This window comes from Nannobrachium achirus (assembly GCF_963921795.1).
Source record: "Nannobrachium achirus genome assembly, chromosome: 11".
NCBI lineage: Eukaryota > Metazoa > Chordata > Actinopteri > Myctophiformes > Myctophidae > Nannobrachium > Nannobrachium achirus.
This window is the reverse complement of record NC_137820.1, coordinates 62,929,281-62,943,863: the sequence shown is the minus strand read 5'-3', so window position 1 is coordinate 62,943,863 and position 14,583 is coordinate 62,929,281. Positions and strand designations below refer to the sequence as shown.

At 42.2% G+C, this 14,583-nt stretch overlaps 1 protein-coding gene across 1 annotated transcript; it reads right to left on the bottom strand.

Annotated features, from left to right (window-relative positions):
- Window positions 1-1,167: 1,167 nt before the first annotated feature.
- Window positions 1,168-13,285, bottom strand: LOC308293987 (complement C1q-like protein 2). Its single transcript, XM_080736676.1, has 6 exons — window positions 13,096-13,285; window positions 7,678-7,844; window positions 7,338-7,526; window positions 5,886-5,957; window positions 3,979-4,104; window positions 1,168-2,743 (listed from the first exon to the last, which is right to left on the bottom strand). The coding sequence occupies exons 3-6, from the start codon at window positions 7,522-7,524 to the stop codon at window positions 2,457-2,459; spliced, it is 672 nt and encodes a 223-aa protein (XP_080592802.1). The 5' UTR covers window positions 7,525-7,526; window positions 7,678-7,844; window positions 13,096-13,285; the 3' UTR covers window positions 1,168-2,456.
- Window positions 13,286-14,583: the final 1,298 nt, after the last annotated feature.

Genomic DNA, 14,583 nt, shown 5'->3' with positions numbered 1-14,583 from the left:
ATCAATGAGGTTAAAGGAGTAGTTCACCCCCAAAATGACTGTTTTTCTATTGATTACTCACACCATGGAGACTTGAGTTCAATAATATTTTTTTGTATGGATCGCATTCATAAGACAAAACAAAATATTTTGTGTGGTCGTTCGGTCCGTCGGTCGGTCCGTCGGGCCAGGCGGTGGCGGCGGGGGGGCCCTTTGATTTGGAGAAGCGCCAGGGCGAGTGGATTCTTAAATCGTCACTGGTCGTCCTCCCCTGCTTGTCATCCAGGATGGAAATAAAATAAGTGGAAGTTTAGCATGAGGGAGAGGATATAGGCCTACCCAGCACAGGGAATTACTTGATATAGACTACAGAGCAGTGCTGTATAGTAACTAAGTACTTTTACTTAAAGGGGTACTGTCACCTAAAGGTTAGGTAAAAGTTTTATTGGAAATTGGAAATACTCAAGTAAAGTAGAAATGGCACAAAACTGTACTTAAGTTCTATTCCACTACATCTCAGATCCAAATATTGTACTTTTAATCCACTACATTTATTTGTAAACTTTTGTTACTAGTTACTTTGAAGATATACATTATGACATTATAAAACATAGGCTACGCTACATTAACCAATTTAGCCCTATTTTATACCTTGGCTATTTGAAAATAGACGATATACAAGCTCACAACGCGTCGCATCATGACACATTGTGAGATACACTTGTAGATCTGCTATTTTCAAACATATTGTACTTTAACTTTTGGTACTTTAAGTATATTTTGATACCAATACTTTCATACTTTCACTCAAGTAAATTTTGAATTCCAGACTATTGCCTGTAACAGAATATTTCCACATTGCAGTATTGATACTTTTACTTAAGTAAAGAATGTGAGTAGTCTACTTTTTCCACCACTGCAACAGAGAAAACAAAGTTACACACATGTAGACAATGACAATCATTCAGCAAAATCAGGGTCAAATGCGCATTTTCAACGAGCCATCATTAAACTCCAGCCCCAGCTCCAGCTGACTGCATGGTGTTGAAAACTACTCGGTCTGACTCTGATCAAATCCAAGCAACACTCTAATTTCAGACTCAGAGGACAGTAGCCTACTTTTCAGGTAGAGGTGATGGCACAAACCCCCTCCCTTGTCACCCCATGAGAACAAAAGGCGAGCCGAGATTTACATCTCAATGAATTGATTGATTGAAGACTTTATTAGAAGTTTGCATGGGAAAAGGTACAGTTTCATGACGGTACAGTTCACTGGTACAAGGTCTACTAAAAGGAGATCCTAGAAAAGACTAAGCATATTTCCATAGGAAACCATTGAAGTATCTCATATAACATTGAATGACAGACGGATAGAACACAGTACTATGCATTAGATATAGTCAGGAAAAAAATGGGGAAACATTTAATTTATAATAAAAATCAACAAATTGAGGTTGCAAGACCCTCCTAAATCAAAAAAAGAAAAAGAAAAAACACACCAGAACATGTTTGATGAGCCCCCCCCCCCCCCCCCCCCCCTCAAGTGCCCTGTTGCACTAACTAGCATCGACTGTTATGGTCTGTCTGTCCTTCTTAAGTACCATGCATAGTAGTACATAAGAACCGCAGGAATACATAAGCAACGGAGGGTGAGACAAATTCCGTCCGGTTGATCCGGTCTGTCTCCCAAGCCTCCGTACTCCGGATGATTTAGATCCGTATACGGACGCTTACGGACAGCACCTAACTGGACGGACAGAACGTACAAGATGTATATCCGTAGCAAGAAGTACCCACGACCACCGTTATAAAACATAGGCGCAGTAGTGATGAAAATTACTTTAACTCTGCTCTAACAGCGGTTCTCAAACTGTGTGTCCCAATAATAAATATATTTTATCAAGAAACGGAAAAAAGGTCGTTACACAACCACTTGAAGAGGACGCCTCGACTCCTCACTCATCACGCATCAACAGTCATCAGCTGAGCACAGACAGCGAGGCACACAAGTCACAAGAAGAGATGATGATGCGGCTCATTTATTACTTGGGAATTATGTTCAATATATGAGCGGGTGTGTACGTGTGTTTTGTTATAATTAGCCTACTCCGGATCCGCATCCATGTGGTTAAATTTGTACCCTCACGGAGTTGCATTTACCGCGATAATGTTGCCGACAGTCAGACAGCAGATCCAGTCCATAGGCCTACTGTTACCACGTATTTATACTGTACCAAACATCACGGCGGGTCAAAAATCTGTGGTTCTACATATTTTGGCTAAATGCTTCGGTTTTTACACGTGTGAGAACCACCTTCATGTGGCGCGTGGACGCAAACGGGAGCAGAATTGGAGCGGAGAGCGGATCGGCACATAAATAACGTGCATGTCTACTATGCATGGCGACGTTGTTACCGTACGTAGTTCCTCACCCAAAACGTACACAAAATCAACCATACGTAACTATAAATGGCCCTTTACATAGGATAGAGCAGAAAACCACTGAACATGTTGTGGTTGTAATCATTTCCGTTATCATGGAGATTCATATTACGCTCAGGTATCTTCATGTAAACTCTGTCTCCCTCCTGCAGCTCTAAGATCACTGCATTAGATACAGATTCCCACTGACCAGTATTGTATGCATGGTTCTGCATGATTTGCTGTTCATTTTTATACATCCGGATGTATGTCCACCATGATTTACTGTCAGCTGCAGAAAATGTGAACTGAAAAACTCCTCTCAATAGTGATGTAAAGATACCTGGGAGAGAGAGAGACACACACACACGCGCGTGCGCGCACACACGCACAGCGCACACACACACACACACACACACACACACACACACACACACCACACACACACACACACACACACACACACACACACACACACACACACACACACACACACACACACACACACACTCTGTGTGAATAAACCATATTGTGGAAAACAAGATTTTATTTTCTGGTCCGAGGACCTCCAAGGGTCCTTGAGGAGGTTCCAGGGTCCCCAGCAAAATGTGTTCATATAGCATCAAAACCTGTTTAAATAACTTAACCTTATTTTATAATTAGATGATTAGCAATAGAAGATGTACAAGCTGTAAAACGTGCTAAAATGTATGTGTTATATATAGCATCAAAACCAAGCCCCCAGAACGGCTTGTAAATATTGAAGCCAAAGTTGGAACAGCAGGCGGGGGGAACGACATGCTTCAAAACACCACTGAGCAACTTCATTGAAATGAATAGCTGGGGGCGGGGCTGTCCGCACTCTATTTATATATAACTCTATGATCAAAACCTGTAAAAATACCTTAACCTTATTTTATAATTAGACTCTTAGAAATAGAAGATCTACAAGCTCACAACACATTGTGATGAGACACATTGTGAGCTTGTAGATCTGCTATTTTCAAAACATTGTCACACATTTGGAATAATCTTCACCGGTGGGTCCACAGTCAATTTGCAGGTCCTTGACATGATATTGTTTAAGAACCGCTCATTTATATTATTGTTAATTAATGATATATTCAGCTTATCCCCTGCGTGAATTTAGCCGTATCCAACATGTCAGCGTCATTTACAACCAAACGCTGATGATGATGCAGTGACAGAAAATGGATTCTGTTTGATCAGCACTTCCTTGTTTTCCAAGACGACTGTGTTGCGCTGGGAGAACGGACAGTGTAGCGCTTGTGGAACACTTTCACTACTGTAAGCAAGGAAATACTTTTTTTTTTTTTTTTTTTAGTCAAATTACGAATTTTATTAAGAAGCCGTGTAATGAGAGGCATAATTCAGCCTGTCGGGACCTTCATTTCCCGATAACGATGCGCAGCCAGACATTATCCCTTACTTATTATCATTGTTAAAATGATAAAAAAAAACAATTACCTTAATGTCTGATAGACTGATAGATGTAAGTTAAATTCGGAAACAAATTGATTCTATAAAGTTAATTAACATGAATTAATCATAACCCACCTGTAGTTGAATTGTATGCGTTGCCGATGTTAGTGATGACATTCTTGTAGACCACAGTGGTGGCAGAACTAAATTCAACTCTTTTAGAAACACCCAAACCAGCAGAAAAGGCCACCTTTGTTTTGTCTGGCAACACATAACATTATCACATTGGTTATAATGTCAATAAAAGCATATTATCTATCTATAAATGCGAGAAGTCTCTGTGAGTCTGCGTGTATGTAATCCGCGTATCTCGGGAACCGTTCGTCCCACCGGCTTCAGATTCGGCATGCGCGTTCCCCGCCGCGCCGCGGCGCGGCGTGCAGTGCCGGGCCGGGCCTCGACCCAACCCCACGCACGGTTTTCCAAAACCGGCGCAAAATGTTCGGAATCTCCTTATGCGGAGCTGATTGTTCACATCAGGCTGTTCCGGAGGAAATCGGCGCAAGCGCTGACTCATTGTGACATCACTTCATAAAAGTCTCTGACATCACGTACACCACATGAGTCAATGGGCATAAATGGACACAGGCAAACAGATGGTCAAAACGGGTCCTATGACAACAGGTATAATGGGGTTTGCATTAAAGGGGGAACCGGCACTGTGTCTGCAACACAGGCATAAATGGACACAGGCAAATATATGGTCAAAACGGGTCTTATGACAACAGGTATAATGGGGTTTGCATTAAAGGGTAGGGCATTCATAGAGATCTCCATATACTGTATGGGCATAAAATGGACGCCCGTATGTGGAGCTTATGTCTGACATCAGAGTTTTCCGGAACCTGCACTGTGTCTGCAGAGTTCTTCATATATGGGCATAAGTTGACACAGGCAAACAGATGGTCAAACGGGTCCTATGACAACAGGTATAATGGGGTTTGCATTAAAGGGTGGGGCATTCATTCCCTATTTCAAATTCGGCACGCGCGTTCCCCGCCGCAGCAGGTAGTGCAGTGCCCGGCCTCGACCCGACCCGATACGCAGATGGTCAAAACGGGTCCTACAGAGATCTCCATATATATGGGCATAAAATGGACAGACAGATATCTCTATTATTCAACAATCAATGTGTTGTCTTGCAGCACAGCAGCTTAAATCCAGTGAGCTTGTAGATCTACTATTTTACCTAAATGTTTGCCAGAGCATTGGGATGGGGTTCTGTTTAAAGTTGATTATGATGTAATTTAATTAGGGCTGGGACTGATTAATTGCGATTCATTAATTACAGAAAATTAACGCATTTTAATTGCACTTCGTTTTTGCACCACAGAACCTTCATTTTTGGGCATACCGATCATAGCGATACACCAACCAAGAAGACACAAGAAACGCAAAGGGAGAAATAGCCAATAAGAGCGCTTTGCTTAGCCCAGTGGATGTGAAATTTAGATCGAAAAAACTCACTTGTTGATTCACTCGTTCAACAAAATGTGTTTTACTTGAAAAAAATGCTTCTCAGGTCAAATATTTATATGCGATTAAACATGCGATTAATTTTGATTAATTACAAAGCCTCTGATTAATTTGATTAATTTTTTTAATCGAGTCCCAGCCCTGAATTTAATCTATGTTTTTCGACTGGGCCTTTTGAGGCCCAGCCTTTCAGCTTTCAGGAATTAACCAAAAATACACATGCAGGGAAGACAAATCTGCACATTATAATCACACCTGGGGGTCTATTAGAGTAATGTCAACTCCAAAGACACATACAAAACAGAAAAAAGTACAAAACTATGGCACCACCTCTTTAACTAAGGAGATTGATCTTAAATTACTAGTTAATAATAAATTAAAAAAAAAAATATATATATATATATATATATATATATATATATATATATATATATATATTATATATATATATATATATATATATATATATATATATATTATATATAATGTTTCATAAATATACTTACTCCTCAGTTCCTGCACTTGGTTGTCAGTAGCATTCAGATGTGTTTCTATGGTGGACAGCTGAGCAACATGGGCTGAAATCAACACAATATTAGCATTAAGTCATAAATACTCATGTCGTCTATTCTATGAGCTCATCTGAAGTCATTACATGCACCAGCAGAGTGCACAAGTACTGCGGTTCGCTGGCATATCTGTTTGTGTTTACGACCGTAGCCAATCAGGGACCAGCATTCCTGGTGATGTCACCATCAACAGCCAATGAGGGACCAGCATTCTTGGTGACGTTACCATCAAGTGTGATCTGTGGGTGAAAGTGGGTGGAGGTGGGTGGAGGTGGGTGGAAGTTAGGTGAAGGAGCAGCGTTCTCTGTCACCTGATACATGTGTTATCATCCCTTGGGATGGGTCTGTTATCACTGTTGTCATGCCTTAGCCAAGGCTCAGGAGTCTGACTACCAGCTCCCAGGAGCTGGGAGACCCGATATCAGCCTTGGTCTTGTCATTGCAATGCGCAAGTCACGATGGGATTCGATACTACCAGGTTGGGCATTCTAGCCATGCATTCTTACTGAGGACGCTACTGAGATGGAGGCACCGCTACGATATATTTTTTAGGGTAACATTTAGGCATAGTTTTACTGAGGTTAGGTTTAGGGTTTGGGTTAGGTCTAGGCATAGTTTTACTGAGGTTAGGGTTAGGGTTTGGGTTAGGTTTAGGCATAGTTTTACTGAGGTTAGGGTTAGGCCGTTAAAGGTTAAAACCAAGCAGAAAAAGGAAATCTGCCAGCTGCCTGGTTAGCTCACCCAGTAGCGAGGGTGGGCAGGTAATACGATGGCCTGGGTTCGATTCTCGCTGCGGGAACTACCAGTACACTATTCCTGTGAACGTGTGTTGGCGCATGCGCATTGCAATGACAAGACTAAGGGTGATAATGGATCTCCCTGGTAGTCAGACTACTGAGCCTTGTCTAAGGCGGTGATAACAGACCCATCAAGGGAGGATACCGTGGATATCGGCTGTCTCTGTGATGTCTCCACCAACAAGTGCGACTTGATATAAATAACAAGGCGCGCTCTGCTGGCGCACAAGTGGACCATATATGGCCTGGTGAACCAGCCTCCCCCTCTGAATCTAAATTCATTTGCTTTCAGGGGAGAGTCTGTGAGGGCGTACCGCCGGTACCATCACATTGGTCAGCCTATCGGCTTCCGCGCTCACTGATTGACAGCGCGTGTTGGCCAACCAGGGCCAACCAGATAGACTGTCTATGACGTCTATCTGTTTGTCGGTCCTTGATTGGCTGAAGAGGTTGTCTGTTAACACTACTACTCAGCCACACAGAGCATCAAGCCAGACTCTCCCTAATTAACTATCTCCTGGTTCACCAGGCTAGCACTGCTTGGCCCTAGGAACAACCACACTAATTTAACACTCCATTGTGTTGTAATTACCTCGACTTTCTTCCTTCAAGGCTTCCACGTTGTTGTCACTGCTGCTCAGCCTGGTGTGATGGACCTGGACCTGATGTTCAGTGGTGCTGAGCTTGGTCTGTAGGACCTGGACCCGATGTTCAGTGGTGCTGAGCTTGGTCTGTAGGTATGTGAGTTCTTTTTCACTGGCACTCAGTTTGGCAGCCATTTCTGAAATTACACATGAATCACACTTTAGCCTGTACCTTCAAAACATCTCCAAGCTCCATTTTTAAATCACATTTTGGACAACAAGCATCATTACACAAGTCATTTTAGGACCACTGAATTCACTGAACATCATTGAGTTGTAATTAATTACCTTGGCTTTGTTGCTTCAGGCTTCCACATGGTTTTCACTGCTGCTCAGCCTGCTCTGAAGGAGATGGACTTGGTGATGCTGGTCACTGCTGCTCAGTTTGATTTGAAGGAATTCTACTTGGAGTTTGAGCATCTGGGTCTCGCTGGCAGTGAGCTTGGCAACCATTTCTGAAGAATATATAACATATATAACCATATAAACTATATATAGGCCTATAACAGATACACTTAGAACAAGTGAAAGAACAAGGAGATGGTGTGGATAATAATGCGTAAAGTTGAAGTTGAAGTTGGAACAAAATGTTGTCAGGGTGCCGGGTGCCCCCCCCCCTAGCTATAGCTAGGGGGGAGCTATACTCGTAAACCAGCCTCCTCCAGAAATCTACATTTCATTTGCTTGAATGTAGATTTCCAGAGGTTTACGAGGCTACTCATAATATACCTTAGAGCTGTTGTGTGGAAATAAGAACTCTGGCTTCCTCGGTCACTAGAATGAGTCAGCCTAGAGGGTTTATATCTTCCTCAGTCACTAGAATGATTCAGCCTATAGCCTACTTTTTAATGTGGGCTATGTTAATTATCATTAGAAGTTTTAAGTTATGAATGAATTGCAATGTAAATATTGTAACCTAGTTTTGATATCATTTTACCATGTAGGCAGTGATAGAATCAATGTAATTGTGTTCTGTGCAAACCTTTTGAAAAATAACAACAGCATTGTTGAAGATTTGCCACATTATGTTTGCCAGACCCATGAAATGGGTAGGCCTACATAAGCAAATGTCGGTCTGTCCGGGTTTTCTATATAAAGGGTATATATGATGATGACATGATGATGACATGCCTACAAAAGGCATGATGTCATAAATGATGATGACAGACAGGGGGTTGGCAGACAGCCTATAAATGTACCATTAAATTTATAGGCCCAGAGGGTTGGCAGAACCGGGGTCTGGCACAACCAGGTTGACCTGGTCTAGTTGCCAGACCCATGAAATGGGTAGGCCTACATAAGCAAATGTCGGTCCGGGTTTTCTATATAAAGGGTATATATGATGATGACATGATGATGACATGCCTACAAAAGGCATGATGTCATAAATGATGATGACAGACAGGGGGTCTGGCACAACCAGGTTGACCTGGTCTAGTTTTATATTGATCTACACGCTCACAAGTGTGGTTCTGTGTGTCGTACCATTTACTTCCTGATCCTGATCTCTTCCTGGTATGTTGCCCAATCAGAGGCTGACTTCATGCATGCATAAACATGTGAGATGGCTAAGCACTTGAAGAGGACGTGATTGGCCTGTCCCTGGCTGTGAATGGATGACATCACAAATGCCAAACTTATACCTATTTAAAGTTTGACTTTTCCAACGCTTGCTATAGCAAGGGGGCGGCTGTGGCTCAGGGGTAGAGAAACCATCATTAGAACACGGAGGGTTCATGAAAGGTTCCCAGTTCGATCCCGGGCTACCCCTGAGTTAGTGTGGAAGAGTCCTTGAGCAAGACTCTGAACCCCTAACTGCTCCTGATGAGCAGGTTGGTGCCTTGCATGGTTAGATTGTATGAATATCCTACCTGACCTGGCGGAGACCTGTGCTCGGAGGAGAACTTTTTCTAGTTTATATATTTTTTGCCAGGTCATTCAAGATTTGTGTTGTTAACTCATTCCCCGTCTCCCCCGATAGTCCCGAGAAAATCCCAATGTCGTTCCCCGCCAGGCCCGAGAATTTGCTTTTATATAATGTAATGTTTAATTACACTCTTCCCCAGCCTGTGACAAAGTTTGAGCCTTCTGTCATAAAGGGAACCAACAATATCACTCATCAAAGTAAGTGTGTTTGAAAACAATGTATAAATCTCAATAAAAATGAATAAAACTCCAAATAAACCACAGTGAATGCATTTAGCGTGGCAGAGCGCAGCCCGCAGAGTGCAATCAGCGGCACACTGGGCACACGCATGTAGAGGGATGTGGGGCAGGGATGTGCAGAGAATATTTAGAGAGGCAGGGGCTGACATTTCTAACGGGGCCTTTTGGTGGACAATTCTCTTGAATGCAGCCCTCAGGGGCAGGGGCTCAAGCCCCCTTTGATGTGTGTACATGCCTGGTGCACTGCTGCAGGGGCTAGCAGAAGCGACAACATAAACGGAGCAGCTGGATTTGAGACCATTCTGCACAAATCAAACAAAATCCAGTAAAATGTTCAATTGGAAAGCCATGAACTGCCACACAACACACAGCTCCATACCCCCCAAAGTCTCCACGACAACATATTATGTCCCAGCCAGACAACAAGATCAGAGCAGGGCGTCACAAGGGAAAAGTGGGACTGAGTCTGAGTTACTAGGGCCCAAGGTGGAAGGGGCTTCATTATTTTATACTTTTGCTATTGAAAAATAGCAGATCTACAAGCTTGCAGCGCGACACTAGGTGCCATGCTGTGAGCTTGTATATATCTATTTTTGAAATCCCCCTATGAAGAAAATTCATGGGGGGCCCGCAGTGAATCCTTGTACCCAGCCAGGGCCCAGCATTGAACAGATCCTCAGCCTCTCTGAACCAAACAACACACTACAAACATATATAAAGCCTGGTGAGGCGAGGTTACAAACAACACATCACCTATTCGACAATTGATGCAGCGCCGGTCCATTCGACTACCAATCCGATCTTCAAGCCCTGCTCGCGGGAGAGGAGAGAATGAGAAAATATCCCCCGGCGAAGTCCTCGGTCAGGCGACCATGGAGTTGTGGTCTGAAGAAAAGCGACGCGTCGCGTCCATATAACTCCAACAAAAGTAGCGAAAATAGCAGATTTACAAGCACACAACGCCTCATCCCAAGCGCGACCATGGAGTGAGTTGCTTTTTGGTGGATAATATTCCAGGTCTGAGAGTCTGATGAAAGGGTCGCGTCCATATAACTCCATGTAACAAAAGTAGTGGAAAATAGCAGATCTACAAGCACACAACGCCTCGTCGCATCACAAGCACGATGATCGTTTCACGAGTGTCCTCCAACGAGTAAGAAAAGCAAACGCGACGATGATCATTTGGCAGTAAGTTTATTTGCCTCTGTTTCCATCCTAAACGTACTGTTTAGATCACTAGCTTTTCCCTGCTGTGTGCAGGCGCGATGCGCGCGCGCATGCAGGCATGTGCATTTGAGGCGCGCTGTGCACGAGCGCGCAGCCTGAAAATGGAACGTCTAAACGTGCGCGCTCCTGGAACCATCTATGTTGTGATCGCACATCGCAGCAGTGTGCTCATAGAGTATAATGAGTGTGCTCCGTTCTAAAGCCCGCCTACTGTATCCGGTTATGTAACACTCAGATACATGCAAGAAACGTTTCCGCATCTGGTATAGACCCAGAACGGATCAGCAACAAGGAGAGTAACTTGTCCCTATCAGTTCTCTACCATGAGGCCAGCCAGCAGTTTGCGCACATCAACAGAGCATGAGAGCGATTCAATTCAAAGGAACGTTATTGGCATGAGAAAACATAGGCTACGTTTACATCGCCAAAGCAAGTGCCACAAATAAATAAAAACAGTTGAATATGGGGAACATATTTACAGTTATACACATAGGCCTTGCCTTATATAAAGTTATAAGTTATAAGTGTGTGTGTGTGTGTGTGTGTGTGTGTGTGTGTGTGTGTGTGTGTGTGTGTGTGTGTGTGTGTGTCAAAATGTGATCTGTGCAAAATAAAACACTTGAATGTTGAATAAAAGGTAAAAAGCTTATTTCTATTTGTGTGAAGTCAGTATGACGCCCTAAGGGCAAGAGGTGACCTATTACAGCCCTATTACACTATTCCAGTTATTGCCCTATTACACAATTACACTTATTACACTAGTACACTTATCCGATAAGTGCCTGACGCCATAAATACAAATATCAACTGAATTATCCGCTTGATAAGCGATCGATCACAAAAAGGTCAATATCTCCAGTTTTTTCAATTATAGCTGGATTTTGGTCAAAAATGGCTATTTTGAGATGGCTACAACTATAGAAAAAAAAGCTTTTTATTTACTTTTTTTATTTTTTGGTGAGACTAGAGGTTGTCCTCTTTCATTTCAGGTACTGTATGACATTGTCGAAAAAACACAGAATTTAGGAAAAATGTCAATATCAAAAAAATATATACATTTTTTTATTAAACAAAATGGCAGGAGAGCCATACAGTCAATGTTAAAATGGCGGCCAATGTGTTAAAATGTTTCAAAAACAATATTTTCAAATTAAAAGACTTTTGAAAATGGCGTATCTACAAGCTCACGTGTCACATTCCTTCCCGGGATCAATAGAGGTTTATCTCATCTCATGTCACCTGGCTTATTGTATCTTATCTTGACCTGGTAAAGGGGTTGCTGGTTCCTCCCACCAACCTGACAGAGGCGCACGCAGAGTGTTTGGTGCGCTAGTGCTTTTTGTGTTTTTAAACGTCTCCTATTTTGAATTTTGAATTTACGCATCTCTTATGTGAACTACGAGTGTTGTTATTAAATAACGAAACACACAAGCTTGTAGAGCGGCTTGCTTGTGGGGTAAATGTGGGGTAAATGCGCAGTGCTCAGCGCAACGCAGCGTAAATGACAGGCAGGGGCCGGGCTGCTAGTGGACGCAGACTGGCACACCGTGATTCTTAATATTTTCCTATATTTTTTTGCACTGTTTTTTATTTTATTATCTAAATTTTCCTTTTTTTCCTGACTATAATATCTACTGCATAGTACTGTGTTCTATCCGTCTGTCATTCAATGTTATATGAGATACCTAAATGGTTTCCTGTGGAAATAAGCCAAGTGCTTTTCTAGGATCTCCTTTTAGTAGACCTTGTACCAGTGAACTGTACCGTCATGAAACTGTACCTTTTCCTACGCAAACTTCTAATAAAGTCTTCAATCAATCAATCAATGATCAGGCGCAGCCACCGAGCCACGGAATGTTTACACTCGCAGGATGTCCTGCTTGCCTCCCGCGAGTCCAACCAGAGCATTTTCACTGTCTTTAATATTTCCTGTGTTGTACTTTGTTCATTATTGTTAAATTCAGTGTTTGTGTGACAGACCTTTATGGGGCATTTGGGAAATACGGAAACAAACTGCACTCCGTATAGGTTCAATATGGAACACAACCCATTAGGGGCAGGAGAATAATTTACATAAAACCGCAATATGCATTGGCATATAAAAACGTTATTCTTTCACATAAAACATCTCAGTTCTACTTCTAATAGTCAATAACAAAAGGGGATACACACTTCGTCCTTGGCCCCTAATAAATATTGATCAAGCAACTTAAAAAGTGTCACTAAAGAAACAGCAGCCATGTTTGAAAGGTAAAATCCTAACCTTCCAGGAGGTTCACTAAAGAAAGATGTTTGAAAGGTAAAAATCCTAACCTGTATTTTGTCTTTCCAGGAGATTCAGCTTCTCCTCCATGCTGTTCTTCAGAGCGTCGAACTCCCAGCGGAGGTCGTCTGCCTCCACCAGACAGAAGAAGAAAAGCAGCAAAGCAACCTTCATGATGATCCCAGACTGTGAAGATCACCAACATGAGAACTTGTGTTCATGGGCTGTTCAGAGCCCATAAATACATCACTGATTGCAAATATCACGCACACTTTTCGTTTGTAGGAAAGTCCTCATTTGACCCTCGCTTATCTGATGTTTACTGACCCAAGGTCATGACCATAGACTAAAAAATATGGACGGTGGGAAGCCATTGGTTTCTATGCTGCGAAAATGAAGCTTTTTTGGCCCTTGTACGGGTGCCGCCATCATTGTAGAAATCAACGTTCATTGGTAGAAATGGTACCATCTCGAATGCTATTGGCTGCCAACGGTCACGTGCAACCGCAGGGATACTTGGGTAAATGTGTTGAGCCAGCCAAAATAAAGCACACGAAGAAGAATCATCACAAGCCTATGATCACAAGCCCCTCCTACAGCATACCCTGCTTTAACATCAATTATAACATAAATTGGACCATATTTTCACAAAACACATATCATGGTGATTGAAACGAGGCTTTAAACTAGCGACAGGAACCATAAAGTATTTATGACAATGTTTATTAAGGTAAGACAATAAATGTAAAAGTTCTGGGGAAATGAATGGAATCCTATGGAGTACATGTTGCTTCTGGTACCAGAACAGCGCAACTAGCGGCCAATCATAGGAACAGTTCCGTGTTTGCAAAAGTACTACATTTGTTTTTAAATATAAGTAAAAGTATCAATACCACAAAGTAGAAATACTCTGCTGCAAATAAAAGTCCTGTATTCACTTGAAGTACAAAGTACAAAAGTACTGGCGTCAACATGTAGGCTACTTAAAGTACCAAAAGTAAAAGTACTCATTGCACAGAATGTCCTGTTTCACAAGCTTTCAAAATACTTAGCAAATAGCAGATCTACAAGCTCAGATTTGCTATTTTCAAATAGACAAAGTAAGTATATATAATAGGGTGGACGTGGTTAATGTGTTGCTAATGTAAAAAGTAAAGTTTTCAATGAACTGCAGGAGTAAAAAGGGTCGATATTTGGTGTTCAAAGTGCAGCTCTGTGTTGGACATGATGTTGACACAGTGCTGCACTATGAGCAGTGATTAAACATGAATTAATATTGATTTAACTTCATAAATCTATCTCTGTATTCCCACTAGCAGTGATTAAACATGAATTAATTAGGGCCCGAGCACCCCACAGTGGTGTGAGGACCCTATTGTAATTGCAAAGATTATTATTAGGGCCCGAGCACCACACAGTGGTGTGAGGACCCTATTGTAATTGTAAAGATTATTGGGGCCCGAGCTCTTCTTCTTCCGCCGAATGAATCGCGTTTTTGAGGCGCCAAATGTACTCCAAAAGCTGCGCAACTTTGCATG

Excerpts from the sequence above, each read along its gene's own strand:
- LOC308293987 (XM_080736676.1), bottom strand. The coding sequence starts at position 7,524 with ATGGCTGCCAAACTGAGTGCCAGTGAAAAAGAACTCACATACCTACAG. Across the intron at positions 4,105-5,885 it reads CCAAGTGCAGGAACTGAGGA|ACAAAACAAAGGTGGCCTTT; the intron begins GTAAGTATATTT and ends ATGTGTTGCCAG. Across the intron at positions 2,744-3,978 it reads CGCATACAATTCAACTACAG|GTATCTTTACATCACTATTG; the intron begins GTGGGTTATGAT and ends TCTCTCTCCCAG.